This window comes from Leptopilina heterotoma, unplaced genomic scaffold (assembly GCF_015476425.1).
Source record: "Leptopilina heterotoma isolate Lh14 unplaced genomic scaffold, ASM1547642v1 Lhet_251, whole genome shotgun sequence".
Classification (NCBI taxonomy): domain Eukaryota; kingdom Metazoa; phylum Arthropoda; class Insecta; order Hymenoptera; family Figitidae; genus Leptopilina; species Leptopilina heterotoma.
Genome location: NW_025110965.1, coordinates 1,311,644 through 1,330,379, shown reverse-complemented (window position 1 = coordinate 1,330,379; position 18,736 = coordinate 1,311,644). Strand labels below are relative to the sequence as shown.

Here is an 18,736-nt window from a genome sequence, read left to right as displayed (position 1 = left end):
TATAAACGAGGATTCTTATGAAGCCAACTATTTTAATGGCTTCTTATGAAGCCAGAAGTGTTGATTCACTTGATTCTGGAGAGGATGAAGGTGATATGGACGACGAAAACCCGGAGGAACTTGGAAATTTTGAAGAAGAAGAACCTGAAGATCCAGTAGAAGTAAAAAAAAGAATATTAAAAAATGCATTTATTGCCGCAGGGCTAAAGCATTCACAAATCAATATAATATTAAATACACTAAGAAATCCTCCTTTCGCTCTAATTTACTTACCAAAAGATTCCAGAACATTACTGCACACTCCTGCTGACGTTGCTAGCAGACGAATTGAACAGATAGCAGGTGGTGAATATTTACATCTTGGTCTCAAATCAACGTTGAAAAAAAAATTAGAAAGTCTGCCTGCAATTGAGAACATGCCTGAGACTATCGAGATTGACTTCTCCACGGATGGTGCGAAAGTAAATAAGGGATTCGATCAATTTTGGCCACATCAATATAGGATTCTAAACATTGGGGACAAGAAACCTATAATTGCAGGTCTTTATAAGGGAAAAAGTAAACCTAGGAATCCATTTGATTTTTATGAAAAGTTCGTGACCGAGATTCGCGAAATCCGAGAAGAAGGTGACATTCGTGTAGGGAATCAACTACTTCCTGTTAATTTTGTATGTTTCATTGCAGATGCTCCTGCAAGAGCGTTTGCTTTAAACCATTTTGGCCATAATTCTGTATTTCCTTGTTCAAAGTGTAACGTAGAAGGTGAACGTGTTGATGAAACAATGACTTATACAAGTATCGAGAACATTGAAAGAACAGATAATGAGTATAAGACTGCAAATGACGACGAACATCATAAAGGTAGGAGTCCTTTATCAGAAGTTTTGGGATTAATTACCCGTGTTCCATTTGAAACAATGCATTTGGTATATTTGGGTGTCACTAAAAAAATTTTTGCTGCAAAATAGAAGGAAAGTTTGGAAAACAAAAATTGAGTGTCAGGAAAATCAGTATAATTGATTCTAGAATGGAACAACTCTCAGACTACTGCCCATCAGAATTTAATCGAAGACCTCGAAAAATTAGCTTTTATGGAAGCTACAAAGCCACTGAATATAGGCAACTGCTACTATATACTGCTCCAGCCGTTCTGCAGCATGTTTTCAAAGAAGAATATTTTTCCCATTTTATGATGCTTCATTCTTCGATGAGACTCCTCAATTCTGAGGAAACTTTGAGGGAAATGTACGAATTTTGCCGAGAAGTGTTACGAAGTTTTGTCACATTAAGTATACAATTGTATGGTGAGAAGTTCTTATCTTATAATATGCATGGTTTGCTGCACGCAGTAGACGATGTTGAGCAATTAGGTCCTTCAGAAACCTTCAGTGCTTTCCCTTATGAAAATAATTTGCCAGTGCTTCGAAATTTAATTAGGAAACCGCACCTTACACTTCAACAAGTATATAAAAGGTTGTGCGAAATGAATGATGTTCCCATTGAGCCTGTTAATAATACCATCATCAATAATACCATCATCATTCGACCTTCAATTATTCATGCGGATGGGCCCTTGCCGGAAAATATACCAGCAGATCGACATTTTCGTCAGTATAGAAAATTGGAAATTGGCAAATTCACTCTATTTACGAATCTCCGTGACAACTGTTGTGCTCTCATCGACTCAAGAATTTGTCTAATAAAAAATATTTTAGAAATTGAAGAAGAATTTTTTCTTCTTGTTCAAAACTTTCGTACATTCGAGTCTGTGTACAATATCGGAGTACCATCGGATACGATAGGTGTCTATTATTGCTCCAATTTATCGAAAAGATTCGAGTTAATCCCTTTGCATTTAATTAAAAAAAAAGTGTACCGAATGCCCCAATGGAGCAGCAGAGAAGGATATGAAACCGAAGTATTAGAGGATAAGTGGATTTGTGTGAATTTAATTTCACCAATCATTTTTCCTTTAAATTGAAATATTGGATTCGTACACTGAAAAAAAAAGTTCATTGAATCAAGTAAATGCATTTTCTTGACCTGATTTATTTGAAACAAACCCATATTTTCTTATTGGAAGAAATTTATTTTCTTGTGTCAAGTAATTTTGAGCATTGATCAAAGTTATTGAAATAAGAAAATATGGGTTTGACATAAGTAAATATCTTACTGTTTCAAACGAACTGTTTTACATGCGCCAAGTCTCGAAAAAGTATTGAATCAAGAATATCATGTTTTCACGTCAAGTAATTTACCTTCAGTCATTTGGTATCTTGAGTCAAATAATTTTTTTATTTCCTTTAAAGCAACTATTTATTTTATCCAACACCCATAGTCTTGAGCCAAGAAAATGGGAAGATTAATACAAGTTAATAATTGTTTCAACTCAATTAAAATTTATTTTGTTTCAAAGAAATATTAATTAATCTAAGCATGAGACGGTCTTTTCTCTATGGCAAAGGGAGAAATTTAAATAAGAAGTCTCGCGGCTTGTTTCCATCCTTAGGGCAATGTATTTTGGAAAGAAAACATGCAGGGGTATCTCACGTGATCCTCGAGTCGGTGGGAGAGACGCTGGTTTTCGGAAAACGACCGTTGATTCTGGAAAATTTGCGTATGACTTTTTAATTTGTCATCGTAGCTCCAGATCGACGGACCGATCCGCGCCACGCGTCAAAGTGCCGGCCGAGGACACTGAGAGGTAAAATTCATGCATTGTTTTTCATAAATATAAAATAATAGTGTTTCGTAAATTCATTTTTTGTGTTTATTTTTTATCGAATTGTGAAGTTGTTTGTTAAAATTGCTGAAAAATGTAAAATTATTATTTAGTGTGGCGATTTTTGTGGGCGGATCTTGAAGTTGCTTTGGGGATGGAAATTGGACGTGAGGATTTGATCGCAAAATTGAAGCTAAGTTCGAGATAAATTATTGGCCAAAATATAAAACAGAATTCGAAATCAGACAATTGTCCGAGAGTTTCATACCGACGATCCCCCGCCAAATTGAAGGGACCGACGCCTCAACTCCTCCAATTCCGTTCAGCTAAGTACTGTTTAAGCAAATTGATTGTGAGTGATCTGGAGCATTTTCTTTGACAAATTTTTAATGATCTTTTGATTCGTATTAAACATTTCTTATATTAATGTACTGATTTGACTTGGATCTAATTGTTATATTCGATTATAATCCTTTATGTGACAAAATAATTTTGACATTATTTTAATGGAATTGCATTTATGCGTATTAATTTATAACTATGTTTGACATTTTTTATATCAAGTATTAATCTATTCGCAGTTATTTTATTTATTGTACTTGTGTATTTTAAAGAAATTTATCAATGTGTATGTGTGTATATTGAATACTGTTAAGTGGTACCACTAAAATTAATAATTTATCAATATAAATAAACCTCGAGAAATTATATTTACATATTTGGCATATGATTTTTGTTTGACCTCAAATTATTTTTATTGTGTGGTTTATCTTTTTTGGAATCTTTTTTATTGTTATTTATTTATTGAATATTAAATTTTTAATCAAGTAAATTGGAAATTATTGAAAATAAGGAACTAAATTTAATTTATGATTTTCCCTGTTTAATAAAATAAAAGAGAAAATCATTACAAGCATTTCTTTTACTTGAAGCATTTCTATATTCTCATGTTTCAAAATCATTAATTTCTTGCGAGAATGTTATATTTTCTGGAATAAAATATTTTATTTATTCAATTCAATTAAGTGTAAGATCTTGAATTAAATCATTCTTTTGTTTCCTTTAAAAAAGTTTTTACTTAATTCAACGCTCATATAATCCTGATTCAAGAAAATACGAAGGTTAATATAAGTAAATATTTGTTTCAAGTTGATTAAAAATTACATTCAATTAATCCCATATTTATTTGAAGAAAGAAATTCATTTTCTTGTGTCAAGTAATTATTAGCATTGAACAGAATTCTTGAATTAACAATTTAGTATTTGTCAGAACTCAATATGTAATTATTTCAACCAAATATTTTACTTTTCCGAAGTACCAAAAAGTATTGAATCTAGAATATCATGTTCTTAAGCGAAATAATAAAGTATTGTGTGGAGAATTCATGTTTCTTGAATCGAATCATTTTATTTATTTGCTTTGAAACTTTTTTTTACTTAACACAATGCCGGTGTTCTTGATCCAAGAAAATATTTTTCTTCAAATGTATATGCAACTTAAATATCAGTTTTTGAAAACTGTCCATTGAGGCTAGGATGGCATAGTGGTAGCGTGACGGCTTCTGGTGCGTGCAACCCGAGTTCAATTCCTCCGACCGTGGAAAATTTTCTTTCAAGGTATATTTGTAATAATTTTACACTTAAAGAAATTCGTAAATATAAATGTAATAGAACACATCTTTTGAGTATCTAATAATTTTTGGAGTAAATCGGTATATTTTTCAGGGTCAGGGAAAAGTCAGAGAAAAACAAAATTAAATTTTCGTGGCAACCCTGACAATTCTCTTGATAATTAACGATTTGTCAGTTATAAAATTTATGCTTAAGTATTTCTGGCAAATTTGATAAAGTAAATTGTTATCGAAAACTTTTTCTGGTATATTAAGATTCTATTTAATTTCCATTCTACTAAATTAAAATTCTAAAAAAGGCATTTCACATAAATTGATATTGGATCAAATAAATTTTCTGTCAAATTAAAGTTTAGACTGTTGATTTAAATTTTTTCAAGTAAAACTTTTAACAAATTTGATTTAGAGCTTATTTATGAGTTTTGGTAACGATAATTAATTAACGTTTACATTCTATTTCCTTTCTTTTTTTAGGGGCCATGAAGAAAAGAATAATAATAATCTGTTATCAGAAGTGAACCAGAGTACTTCCACTCCTACTTCGAGTACTTCGTTTGGAGAAAATAAAAATGTTGTCACAATTCCATCTACGAATCCTGTAAAAACGAATGCAACAAAAGATTCTCAACCGTGAGTCAAATTTAATGTTTAGAATATTAATTTGACAGAAACAAATACAAAACAATTCAATTTTGAGATACAATCAAATTATTCAATTAATTATTTGTTTTTATATTTAAATAATTGAGTGGATTTATAGAAGATGTTTAGTTAAAAACACGAAAAACAAAATTCAATTTTGGAAAAATTACAAATTATTGCAGAAATTCAATTATTTTCAAGAGTCCATCTACGAATCCCGTAAAAACGAAAGCAACAATAGATTCTCAACCGTGAGTCAAATTTAATGTTTAGAATATTAATTTGACAGAAACAAATACAAAACAATTCAATTTTGAGATACAATAAAATTATTCAATTAATTATTTGTTTTTGTATTTAAATAATTGAATTCTAGTAGAAATTTCTAACAAAAATTAATTTAAAAATGAATTTCAGATAAAATTTTACGTAATAATTGAATATTAGAAGCGTTATAATATGAATTTTTAGGAATAATTAGATTTTGTAATTTCTAGAAAGAATCTAAATTATGTTTTAATATAATTGTATTTTTGAAGAATTCAAACTAAAAATTTGTAAAATAATTGAATTTCAGAAATAATCAGATTTGAAGTTAATACCAGGATAAAAAACAGAGTAGGGGAGGGTAGGCTACATTGAACCGGGTATTTTATAAAGTCCAAGAACTAATAAAATTTTACTAATTTCGATCAGGTTTTTGTATCAAAATTAAGCTTAAGTACTCCTTTAGTTAATACACACGTTACAAACACAAATTATTATGCTTAAATAATTAAATTTAATTTTTTTCTAACAAGTTACACTTTTCTTATTTTGAAGGATCTGTGTCTACATTGAACCACCTCTAATAAAACACTACAATTTACTTCAAAAATAATATTTCCACTTACACATTGTAAAAAATCTTATTTTCCACTGAAAAAAATAGAAAATTGTTATTTAATTGTTATTACTTGTTAATATAGGAGATTAATGTATTTTAATGTCAGGTTAGGTAGGTAAAGTGACAGTTTGAGTTTATCTCGTTCACAATTGTGATGAAAGCATGTCTTCCAGTATTTTTCTTACTAATTAGTAGAGCAGACAATTTTACAACTCTTAAAATTGAAAATTCTTTGCTTTTTCGGGTGGTTCAATGATGCCGCACTCACTGTATTCACATGACATTCACAACAAAAATTGTTTATAATAAATTTGTGTAAGATTTAAAGTTCTTTATCACATCGGAATATTGAAGTTGACACCCTAAGCGAAATAAATCTCAAGTTTACTAATTTTTAAAACTTCCTATTTCAATAAAAAAACGTCATTATAATTCCACCAAATTTTTTGTTTTGTACGTGAAAAACAGTTTTTTTTTAGTTTTTCTTTGTAAATAATAAACCTACGTGCCCGAAATTTTTGGACATAGTTTGTTTCAGTAAAACTAACTTATATATTAAATAAGAAAAAATTTCACTCAGTCATTTCTCAGAAAATTGAAGTGGTTCACTGTTGACGCTGGTTCAATGTAGCCTACTCTCCCCTAAATATTTTTGATGGAAATGAAAGAAAAAGTTAGGGAAATACTGAATCAAATTTTTTGTGAATCACCTAAATCTAGTTTCTTTAATTCGTAAAATTTAATTATTGTGTTGGACAGACATTTCTTGATTAATGTATAATTTATATTTATTTTGCACTTCTATAGGATAAAGCCAAAAAACAGTAGCCAACAATGTGCATCACCAAATCAACGTTCTCTGTCCAAAAGCAATATTAAATCAGGAAAACCTGTAATAAATAAAGATACAAAAATCTCTCAGCCGTAAGTAAAAATAACAATTTAAAAACTTTTTAAATTATGATATGAATTTTCCCACAAGTTTTCATATAAATTCCTTAATCCTTATTTGAGAATTTTTGGTAAAGAACTATATTGAAATGAATAAATAAATAAATAACAGCAAAGTTGTTAAAAGTTTCATTTTATTAGAATTTTAATCTTCTATTCTTCTGAACATAAATTTTCTAGAAATTCAATTTTACGAAAACTTTTCGGTGCAAATTTTGGAATTCACCAGTCACAATTTTCTTGATAATTACCGATTTGTTTACGAAAAAATGTATATTTTGATAAACTAATTTTTATCGAAAACTTTTTTCTGAAATATTAAGATTCTATTTAATTGGCACTTTACTAAATAAAAATTCTACAAAAAGATATTTTACATAAATTGATATTTAACAAATTTAAATAATTAAGTTTTCTGTCAAGTTTTAAGTTTATATTGCTAATTTAAATTTTCTCAAATAAAACTTTTAACAAATTTGCTTTAGAGCTTATTTATGAGTTTTGGTAACGATAATTAATTAACGTTAACATTCTATTTCCTTTCTTTTTTTTAGAGGTCATGGAGAAAAGAATGATAATCTGGTGTCAGAAGTGAACCAGAGTACTTCTACTCCTTCTCCGGGTGCTTCTTTTTTATATTTAAATAATTGAGTGGATTTATAGAAGATGTTTAGTTAAAAACACGAAAAACAAAATTTAATTTTGGAAAAATTACAAATTATTGCAGAAATTCAATTATTTTCAAGAGTAATAATATTCTTCGCAAAAATTAAATATTGTTCAAAAGTAATAAAATTCTTCTTAGGGATTCAATTATTTTCACAATTAATAAAACTCACCGCAGTATTTCAATTACTTTTCATTCAATTTTAATCAAATTTCTCGAAAAATGAAATTATTCTTAAAATTTCTTATTAAAATTCGTTGATAGAATTCAATTATTTGAAAATTGGTTGATAAAATTCTTTATGGGAATTGAATTTTAAGAAACATTCAATTATTAATAAATTATTTATTTTTGTATTTAAATAATTGAATTCTAATACAATTTTCTGATAAAAATTGATTCAAAAATTAGTTTCAGTTAAAGTTTCAGATAATAATTGAATTTTGGAGAATTGATTAATTTCTTTGAAAAAGTTTAATTGAATTTTTTGTATTAAATACTATTTCAAGTTTTTATTTTCTAATATATTTTTATTGAAGAATTTTCTAATAATTAAAATTTCGTAAAATTAAATATTGTAAACAAGTGGATTTGAAAATCGTCAAAGAACTTTTTTGAAAATTATTAAAAACAATCGATTTAAAGAAGGATTTTAGTTAAAAATTCTTGAAAATTATAATTGAATCGATAATTATTTTATCACTCGGTCATCTTTAATTATTATTAAACAGGAATAAATCGATAACTCCGAGTCAAAGACTCGGTGTTATCGATATCTTCATGTTTTATAGTTATGAAAAATTGAATTTATAGTTTTAAGTAAAATTTTCTCTTACTTGTCTCGGGCAAGTTATATTTTTGTCAGTAATTTTTCATTTTTGGTTCGTAAAATCCGTATTAAGTCCGTAAATTTTTAAAAATGTTTCTAAAAATTTTAATATATACATCTCGATATCGATATGAGACTGCTCTGTAATGAACAGAAATTACTTCCTTGATGTATTAATTATATTTATTTTCTATTTCTATAGGACAAATTCAAAACCGAGCAAGAAATCTGCAATAGATCATCAGCCGTGAGTAAAATTTATATTTCGATATAGTAAATTTTTATCAAAATTTTTTTCTAGATTATTAAGATTCTTATTAATTAGAGAATACTCTGGCCTCTTGGTAATTATATTTGATTCACGCTAACATTATATTTCTTTTCTTTTTGTTTAGGATCCACCGAGAAATAAACACAGAGACGTCTTCCTTTTTGAATGCATTTGAAAGTAGTGGACAGCCGTAAGTAATGAAGATTATTTTTTATTTACCCCTAAATTTAATATCAAAATTTTTTCTAATTTTTAGACTGACTAAGTAAATGATTTAATAGTATTTTAAGAGTTCTTATCTAAGTCATTCCATTATATTTATATATTATATTAGTTGACGACTAATTTTAAAAAATTGTAATATTTGGCAGGAATAATTTTAAAGGTATTAGGATCACTGAACAAAAAAAATTTTTTTTAATATTTTTAATATTTAGTATAAAATAAGCATCTAAAGTATATAAGATCTCAAAAATTGGCACTTTTTCCTCTATTAAAAAATATTAAAGAAATCATAATTTACTATGAAAATGTAAAACAATTATTAGAATTTATTAAGTATGAATTAATTCATTATTATAAATTGACAGAAACAATTAATTATAAGAAATATTAAATGAAAAATGATTTTAAAGTTCACCTGTCAAATAACCTCATTTTGCAAATTTCATCCACTAAATGTGAGAAAGAGAAGTCATTAAATTGAATAAAACCTTTGCAAATATAAAGTTCCTGTGATTAATATTTTGTTTTTCTTAGCACGTTTTTCCTGTTTCTTTATAAACGTGAATGAACAGGCAAATAAAATTGTTACTTTGCTTATTTTCACGATTTTTGAATGTAAATAATTTTCTTGGAGAAAAATGAAAAATTATAAAAATTTGGGCAATATCAAATTGATCACTAAATACAGACACTGGAAAAAATTCGTCTTGGTCCCGAAGCTACTTTTCGAGAAAATGATTTTTAAACTTTACACTTTTTTTATCAGGTTAATACATGTGACTTTTAAAGGACGAAGTTAAGTTTTCTTGGTTAATCATTTTGAACCAACTTCAGTTTTAAACAAATCACATGTATTAAGCTAATAAAGATAGTGTAAAGTTTAAAAATCAATTTCTCGAAAAGTGACTTCGGGACCAAGGTGAATTTTTTCCAGTGTCTGTATTTAGTGATCAATTTGATATTGTCTAAATTTTTATAATTTTTCATTTTTCTCCAAGAAAATGATTTACATTCAAAAATCGTGAAAATAAGCAAAGTGTCAATTTTAATTGCCTGTTCATTCACGTTTATAAAGAAACAGGAAAAAAGTGGTAAGAAAAAGTAAATATTAATCACAGGAACTTTATATTTGCAAAGGTTTTATTCAATTTGATGACTTCTCTTTCTCACATTTAGTGGATGAAATTTGCAAAATGAGGTTATTTGACAGGTGAACTTTAAAATCATTTTTCATTTAATGTTTCTTATAATTAATTGTTTCTGTCAATTTTTTAAAATTAGTCGGCGACGACTTTAGTCGAAATATAATGGAATGTCTCATTTTTATTACTCAAAATAAAAAATTATAAGTCCTAACAGTGTTTCTAATTTTCTAAATCTATTTTCATTTCTATAGTATTATGAATTCTACTAAAGACACTGACGACTCTTTAACACAAAGAGAGACCCACGATTCTATCATCAACCCACCCATTATTGTCGCAAATGATCTTGCAAATGATATTGCAATCATCACTGCAAATCATGTAAATGACAAATTTGAAACCATTTTGTATCGTTTAGAGTAAGATCTTACCTATTTACAAAATTTAGTAATGGTCCAAAGACTTTTTATCACAAAGAACTAACAAAAAGGAAGCGGACAGTTTTTAATGTATGTTTATGATTGCAGTTCTTTGGAAAATCAAAGCAAGTTGCTTTGGGAGCAAAATGAAAAAATTTTGGCTCAAAATGCGGAACTCATGGAAGCATTGAGGAATAGCGTTGAACAAAATACTTCATTGAAAAACAATCTCTATCAGCCGCTACAAGGGTTTCCCTTCAAAACTATTGAAGAATTCTATGATTTTTCTTCAGCAAATAATGAAGATAAAATTCTGCACATGGTAAATTTTGTAACCTTTTGAATTTTTTTCTTATTTCTTAAAAATACATATTATATGCGTAAATTACATTTTGCTATTAGGGTCAAACCATTTTATTTCACCTAATGTATTTTTGATCTTTATAAAAAATTTCAATGTTTCGGGAAAATATTCTTATATGTTTTGGGATTACGAAATGCACAATGATTTGTAAAAAATAATTTCATTTCATATAAAAAAATATATTATAAATTGAGAGTACATGAAAAAAGGTTACATTGACAGGCATTACAAAATATTTAAAAAAGGAGTAATCTCTTTAAGATTATTTAATACTCTTTTAATACTCTTTAAGATTGAGTATTATCTCTTTTTTTTTAAGAAATATAAAAAAAGCGATTGATATTTATTTTTAAAGACTTAATTTGTGATTTGAACTTAATAAAAGTATCAAATAATTTATAATAAACTGTAAAATATGTTATTTAAGTTTCTGTATGAAATGTCAAAAATCGATCATATTTAACAATTTTTTTTGACAAAGTAATTTAATTTTCGTAAATCAGAATTATTTAAATAATAAGTATTTTAAATACACTTTATTATTATTTAAATACTTTTTTGATTATCAACTCAGAAATATAAAAAAATTTACCTTAAAAATGAACCATTCTTCCTTTTATCGGGATTTTGAATGTTTGTAACTTCGTTGGAGAAAACCCGATTTATGCCAAATTTTTGGAGCATGTTGATTAAAGCAATATCTTCCTGCTACTAAAATTTCGCGATGGGTTTTGCACTAGTTTTCAAAAGAAATTGATTTAAAAAAATTGTGTATTTTAAAGGTTACAGACAAGTATTATAACTAACTTGAAGTTGGTTTGCTACTTGCAATAAAAGTCAAATTCAAAATAAAACGATTTTTTTAAAGTCAGTTTAAAACAAACCAACTTCAAGTCAGCTATAATACTTGTCAATAACCTTCAAAATAAACACTTTTTTAAATCAATTTCTTTTGAAAACTAGTGCAAAACCCATCGCGAAATTTTAGTAGCAGGAAGATATTGCTTCAATCAACATGCTCAAAAAATTTGGCATAAATCGGGTTTTCTCCAACGAAGTTACAAACATTCAAAATCCCGATAAAATGAAGAATGGTTAATATTTAAGGTAAATTTCTATATATTTCTCAGTTGATAATCAAAAAAGTATTTAAATAATATTAAAGTGTATTTAAAATACTTATTATTTAAATAATTCTGATTTACGAAAATTAAATTACTTTGTCAAAAAAAATTGTTAAATATGATCGATTTTTGACATTTCATACAGAAACTTAAATAACATATTTTACAGTTTATTATAAATTATTTGATACTTTTATTAAGTTCAAATCACAAATTAAGTCTTGAAAAATAAATATCAATCGCTTTTTTTATATTTCTTAAAGAGATTACACCTTTTTAAAATATTTTGTAATGCCTGTCAATGTAACCTTTTTTCATGTACTCTCAATTTATAATATCTTTTTTTATATGAAATGAAATTATTTTTTACAAATCATTGTGCATTTCGTAATCCCAAAACATATAAGAATATTTTCCCGAAATATTGAAATTTTTTATAAAGATCAAAAATACATTAGGCGAAATAAAATGGTTTGACCCATTATAATTCTTTTAAATTATTTTTTACTATTTATTAACGTAATTCTTAAGAATAAAAAATTAACATGTTTATTATTTCAGCACAATCATCTTATACAAATAGGCGGATCCAAATTGAGGGAGTTTTTAAACTACAGTTTAAAACAATTAATGACAGATAATTTGGTGACTCAATTTTCGTGGCCAGGAAGCTCCAACACCGAAAAGTTTGGAGATACAAAGATTTCCAATCTTTTATACGGTAAGAGATATCTTCTTGAAAGAAGACATTTTTTTCAAAAAATTTATAAAATTCAATTATTTTTAGTATCTCCTGTTTCAATGAAAATTTTCCTAGAAGAATTCAATTATTTAAAAACAATTTTTATAAAATTCATTGCAAAATTCAATTATTTTCATAAATAACAATATTCATCACAAGAATTCAATTATTTTAAAAATTAATAAAATTCTTCGCAGAAATTTAATTAGGTTTAAAGAAAATCATAAAAATTGTGGTCAATATTTCAATTATCTTTATAAATAAAATAGCAAAATTCTTCGACAAAATTCAATTATTTTCAGGAATTTTAATAAAATTCATTGCCAAATTCAATTATTTTCATAAATAGTAGTATTCATTACAAAAACTTAAATATTTTCAAAAATTTCCATAAAAATCATGACAAAATTTTAATTATTTTCAAAAAATTTCCTTTTTAAAAGGTTTTCAATATCCTAGTAATAAGGGGTGAATTAAAGTGGATTGGCACTTTTATGCTCTTAAATTCTAAACCAATTCCGTTTTTGTCCGTAATCTTAATGAATTCCTTTTCTATTGTTAAATTGATAATTTCTATCCAATTCAATTCTCTGTAACCACGTGACCAAAATTTGAAACCCCTTTAATGCCCTTTAAAGAATTCAATGTTAATTAAAAGGCATTAACTCCACAACAAATGATTCCCTTAAACGGCATTAAAGTGAATTCAGACTCTGGTCACGTGGTTACAGAGAATTGAATTGGATAGAAATTATCAACTTAACAATAGAAATGACATTCATTACAATTGCGGACAAAAACGGAATTGGTTTGGAATTTAAGGGCATAAAAGTATCAATCCACTTTAATTCACCCCTTATTACTGAGATTCTACTATTTAAATAAAATGTCCCAAAAGAATTGAATTATTAAACGAAAGTTTTTATAAAATTCTACACAAACATTCACTTATTTCGAAAAAAAACTTTACATGAATTTATTTATTTAAAATAGAATTTGCATAAATTTTTTCGAAAAAATCAATTCTTTTAAAATTTGGCATTAAATTCTTCACAGTAATTCAATTATTTTCAAAAGTAATAAAATTTGATTATTTTTAAACGTTTTAATAAAATTCATAGCAAAATTTCAATTATTTTCAAAAAATTTTCTTAGTACAATAATTTGTATATTAATTATTTAAATAGAAATTCCCAAAAGAATTCAATTATTAAAAAACAATTTTGACAAAATTCTGTGCGAATATTCAATTATTTTCTAAAATAATGAAAATTTCACTGGAATTAAATTATTAAAAATAGAATTTGTATAAATTTTTTCCTAAAAAATCTATTGTTTGGAACATTTTTATAAAATTCTTCGCAATAATTCAATTATTTACATAAATAATAAAACTCATTGCAGAATTTCAATTATTTTAAAGAAAATTTCTTTTTTCAATGGTTTTCAATAGTCTATTATTTTAGTAAAATTTCCCAAAAGAATTGCATTATTAAACAAAAGTTTTTATAAAATTCTTCACAAACATTCAATTATTAGGAAGTAAAAAATTTACATAAATTCAATTATTAAAAATAGAATTTGCATAAATTTTTTCGGAAAAAATCTATTGTTTAAAACATTTTTATAAAATTCTTTGCAATAATTTAATTATTTTCACAAGTAATAAAACTCATTGCAGAATTTCAATAATTTTTTAAACAATTATAATGGAATTCCTCGAAAAATGTAATTGTTCTTAGAAATTTTATTAAAATTCGTCGAAAGAATTCAATTATTTGAAAATTTGTTAATATAATTATGTATATGTAAGAATTAAATTTTAAGAAACATTCAATTCTTCAATAAATAATCTTTGTTTGTATTTAAATAATTGAATTCTCGTAAAATTTTCTAATAAAAATTGATTTAAAAATTAATTTCAGTTAAAGTTTCAGATAATAATTGAATTTTGGAGAATTTACTAATAATTGCAATTTTTAGAAATAATTGAATTTTGAAAAGGTTTTTTAATTAAAATCTTTGAAAATCTGAATTTTTTAGACATTTAATTAAACATTCTGTAGAACTAATTTTTTTCAAAAAACTTAAGAAAGAATCTGACGGACAGTCAAATCAAAAGTTAGTCCAATGTCCTATTTTCGTAATTTAAAAGAAAAAGACAACCACAATTACTTGTATCATTTATTATTGACAAAAAAATTATAATTTTTAATCAAATATAACTTTGAAATGTTCAAAATGTAGAAAATTAAATTCCTTACGCTTCTACCAAAAGGAATTTACAATTTAATTTGACTTTTTTTTAAATACTAAATTGTGACATTGAACTAACTTTTGTTCCGATTGTTTGTCGGATTCTTACTTAATCGAAATATTTTAAAATTGTTTCAAGTTTTAATTTTTTTTAATGTTTATTTATAATTGAAGAATTTCCAAATAATCGAAATTTCATAAAATTTTAATTGAAAACAAATAAATTTGAAAATTTTCAAAGTAACAATATTCATATAAAATAATAGTAAAAAAAAAATAGTAAAACAAAAAAAAAATAAAAAAAAATAAAAAAAAAAATAAAAAAAAAAATAAAAAAAAATAAAAAAAAATAAAAAAAAAATAGTATAAAATAATCATTTTATCACTCAATTATTTTTAATTATTACAAAACTTGAAGAAAGCAATCACTACGAGTCTTCGACTATCGACTTATCTTAATGTTTTATATTAATATTCTTATAAGTTTTTGGATTTCAAAAAGGTTTAAATTTGAATTTTTGAAAATCTTAATTGCCATGGAAAAATAATGATTAAAATTTTTTTTAAAAATTATGAAAAAATAATAATGATTAAATATTTCAATATAAAAATAAAGTTATTGATGTTTACGAATAATTTTTCAATTAAAGAAATTCGTAAATAAATGAAATAGAATATTTTTTGAGTATCAAATAATTTTTAGAGTGAATCAGAATATTATCTTTAGGGTCATGAAAAGAGTCAAAATTTTGTCTGGAAATCAGGGAGAAACAAAATTAAATGTTTGTGGCAACTCTGTTTAATTACTTTCGAAATGTTCAATTAAAATTCTACAAAAATTTATTTATTTTCATAAATAGTATAATTTTTTAAAAATTAAATTCTTTTTAAAGAATTTAATTAAAATTGTATTGAAAATCTTATTCAGAATTTTATCAAAATTGTTGAAAGTAATTATTTAATTATTTAATAAGTGAATTGTTTAAATTTTGAATCTGAAATAGATTTTCATCGTCTGGCAATAGTTTTTGGTTTCTCCTCTTTAATCGTTACATTTCAATAAAAATAGTATATTTAATTTTTAAGCAATCATATTTTAAATTAATCTTTTTTTTAGAATCTGCAAAAAATGTCATTGCTTCGTGGGACCCTCCAATAAAACTGAATTCAAAATAGAAATGTTGGAAGTGCTCAGGATTACCAAACAGCGGTACAGAAACACACTGAAGAAGAATCAAACACCACTTGACAGTGATGAAAATTTGTTGGAGGAAATTCTTTATAAGAATTAAATTTTAAGAAACATTCAATTCTTCAATAAATTATCTTTCTTTGTATTTAAATAATTGAATTCTCGTAAAATTTTCTAATAAAAATTGATTTAAAAATTAATTTCAGTTAAAGTATTAGATAATAATTGAATTTTCGAAAAGTCACTAATAATTGCAATTTTTTTAGAAATAATTGAATTTTCCAAAGGTTTCAAATTAAAATCTTTGAAAATCTGAATTTTTTAGATATTTAATTAAAAATTCTGTAGAACTAATTTTTTTCAAAAAACTTAATCGAAATATTCTTAAAATATTTCAAGTTTTTATTTTTTAATGTACATATATTATTGAAGAGTTTTCGATAAAGTTATATCCAAAGATATTGCTTCGTCTTATGACGAAGACAATAATTTTACAAAATTAACAATTTTAATCTTTATAATAAAAGTTATTTAAATATTTTAAACATGTTTAAATTGTTTTCATCTTCATTATTATTCCTTTTTTTGCTCTCACTTTTTAAAATTTCAGTTGTTTTGGAATATAAAAAATTTCCTGAAATTGTATTAAAAATTTTCTTGCAATTTTTTGAATATTTAAATGTGAAGTTTTGTCAAAATTTTGTAAATATTCAAATGTTTGCTTTAAATAAATGTTTAACGTGAAACGTGCCTAAACATTTTTTTAATCGGGACATTTAAATGTTTACTCAATTTTCACTAAACTTTGCATTTAAATACTCCAAAAATGTCAAGAAAATTTTTAATACAATTTCAGGAAGATTTTTGTGCTGTGGGGGTTAGCTCTCAATATATGCTTTTCCCATGCCCTCATTTCCCCTCACGTTAATGAACTCGCATAATATGTGAGGCATATGCACCTCCATGGAGGACACATCCGTATGCATATATGCACTCATCATGTGAGGGCAAGATGCACGTTATGAGTCTTCTTTGAAGGCAATATGCACCCACAATTGTTATCTGGGTAATTACATTTGAAAAAGCGTGGTTATAAGTGCAGAGTATTGTAAACTAGAGTAGCCCTTAAAAGTTTAAAACCGCTGCCAAGTTGTATATTTTTTTATAATTTTGGTGCTCATTTCATGAACACTTTGCTTCCTCATAGAGGTAATAATAACAGAAATATATGAATAACTTTTCATAAATATGGTAAAAGTGATTGAATTTTGGGTCAATAAATGTATTTTTAAATACCCTACAAGATAGTTATAATAGTTTAATAGTTAAACAAAAATTTTCAAACAAAAAGGTTGAGAAGATGTCTTTTTCTACAATTTTTGGTTTTTAAAATACCAATAATTTCGAAATTAATTATCGAATTAGGTTCAAAAGTAGGTCAATCGAAGCGTTTTTTAATGCTCTACAAGTTGGTAACGATAATTTTAATCCTTTCAGTCCCATAATTAGGGCAAGTGAAAAATATCTACAATAGGTAAAGTACCTATGGTTTTCGGGGTCGCTGATTACGAATCTGGAATCAGATTTTCAAAATTTTGAAAATTCAAATTGGCGGAGTCAATATGGCGGACGATAAAGTAAAAAATTAACTCAATTTACTTGAAAGTTGTCACTCGGGGGTTTTTGGGATCGCTGATTACGAATCTGGAGTAAGTTTTTAAACATTCAAAATGGCGGATCCAATATGGCGGACAAAAATTAAAAATTAAACAAATCTACTTAAAAATTGTCACTCGAGGGTTTTTGGGGTCTCTGATTACGAATCTGGAGTCAGTTTGTCAAAATTCAAAATGGCGGATCCAATATGTCGGACAAAATTTAAAAATGAAACAAATTTGCTTAAAAGTTGACATTTGAAGGTTTTTGAAGTCTCTGAATCTGAAGTCAGTTTATTAAAATTAAAAATGGAGGATTCAATATGTTGGACGCAGAAATAAAAAATCCATCTTTGTTTGAAAATTACCGCTTAGGTTTTTTCTAGATCACTTATTACGAATCTGAAGTCAGTTTTTCTAACTTTAAAATAATGGATACAATATGATAGTCAAAAATTGAAAATTGACAATATAGGACTGAATGCTGCTTCTTGGAAGTTTGCGGGGTGTGTAAATACAAATCTGGAATCATTCTTACAAAATTTTTAAATGGCGAATCTAATGTTACGACTATTACAACAATAATATGAAAAATTGGAGAGAAGTAATGTTTTTTTGTCGTTTGCCATTTTCCCTTTTATCTCTCTTGATTTTTTTTTGTTTTTTTTTGTCGTTCGTCTTTTATGTTTCGTCACTATTGTCTTTTGCGTTTGTTACGATAAATATAAAAATATTCCAAAAATAAACAAAATAAATAAAAGTATTAAACAATTTTAAAAAACATTTAAAACGTTTAAAAGAAACAAAAAAATTTTTTAAAAAGAGATAAAACTCTACCATTGCCGGTCCCAAGCCCGTATTAAAAAAGAAAAGGGTTTTTTTAAATTCGTAACTTTTTATGTCCGCCATATGGATTTATGGATCCACTATTTTAAATTTTAAAAACTGACTTCAGGTTCGTCGTCAGCGACCCCAAAAACCCCCGAAAGACAATTTTAAAGCAAATTTATTTAAT

At 25.8% G+C, this 18,736-nt stretch overlaps 1 protein-coding gene across 1 annotated transcript; it reads left to right on the top strand.

Moving 5' to 3' along the window:
• Positions 1–3,262: 3,262 nt before the first annotated feature.
• Positions 3,263–16,167, top strand: LOC122503268. Its single transcript, XM_043613743.1, has 9 exons — positions 3,263–3,285; positions 4,304–4,339; positions 4,828–4,983; positions 6,689–6,805; positions 8,531–8,575; positions 8,724–8,789; positions 10,497–10,710; positions 12,438–12,597; positions 15,992–16,167. Exons 1-9 carry the CDS (start codon positions 3,263–3,265, stop codon positions 16,048–16,050), a joined length of 876 nt encoding a protein of 291 aa, XP_043469678.1. The 3' UTR covers positions 16,051–16,167.
• Positions 16,168–18,736: the final 2,569 nt, after the last annotated feature.

Coding starts and splice junctions, on each gene's coding strand:
- LOC122503268 (XM_043613743.1), top strand. CDS start 3,263: ATGTTTGACATTTTTTATATCAA. Junction 4,340..4,827: donor GTGGAAAATTTTCTTTCAAG/GTATATTTGTAA, acceptor TTCTTTTTTTAG/GGGCCATGAAGAAAAGAATA. Junction 6,806..8,530: donor GATACAAAAATCTCTCAGCC/GTAAGTAAAAAT, acceptor CTATTTCTATAG/GACAAATTCAAAACCGAGCA.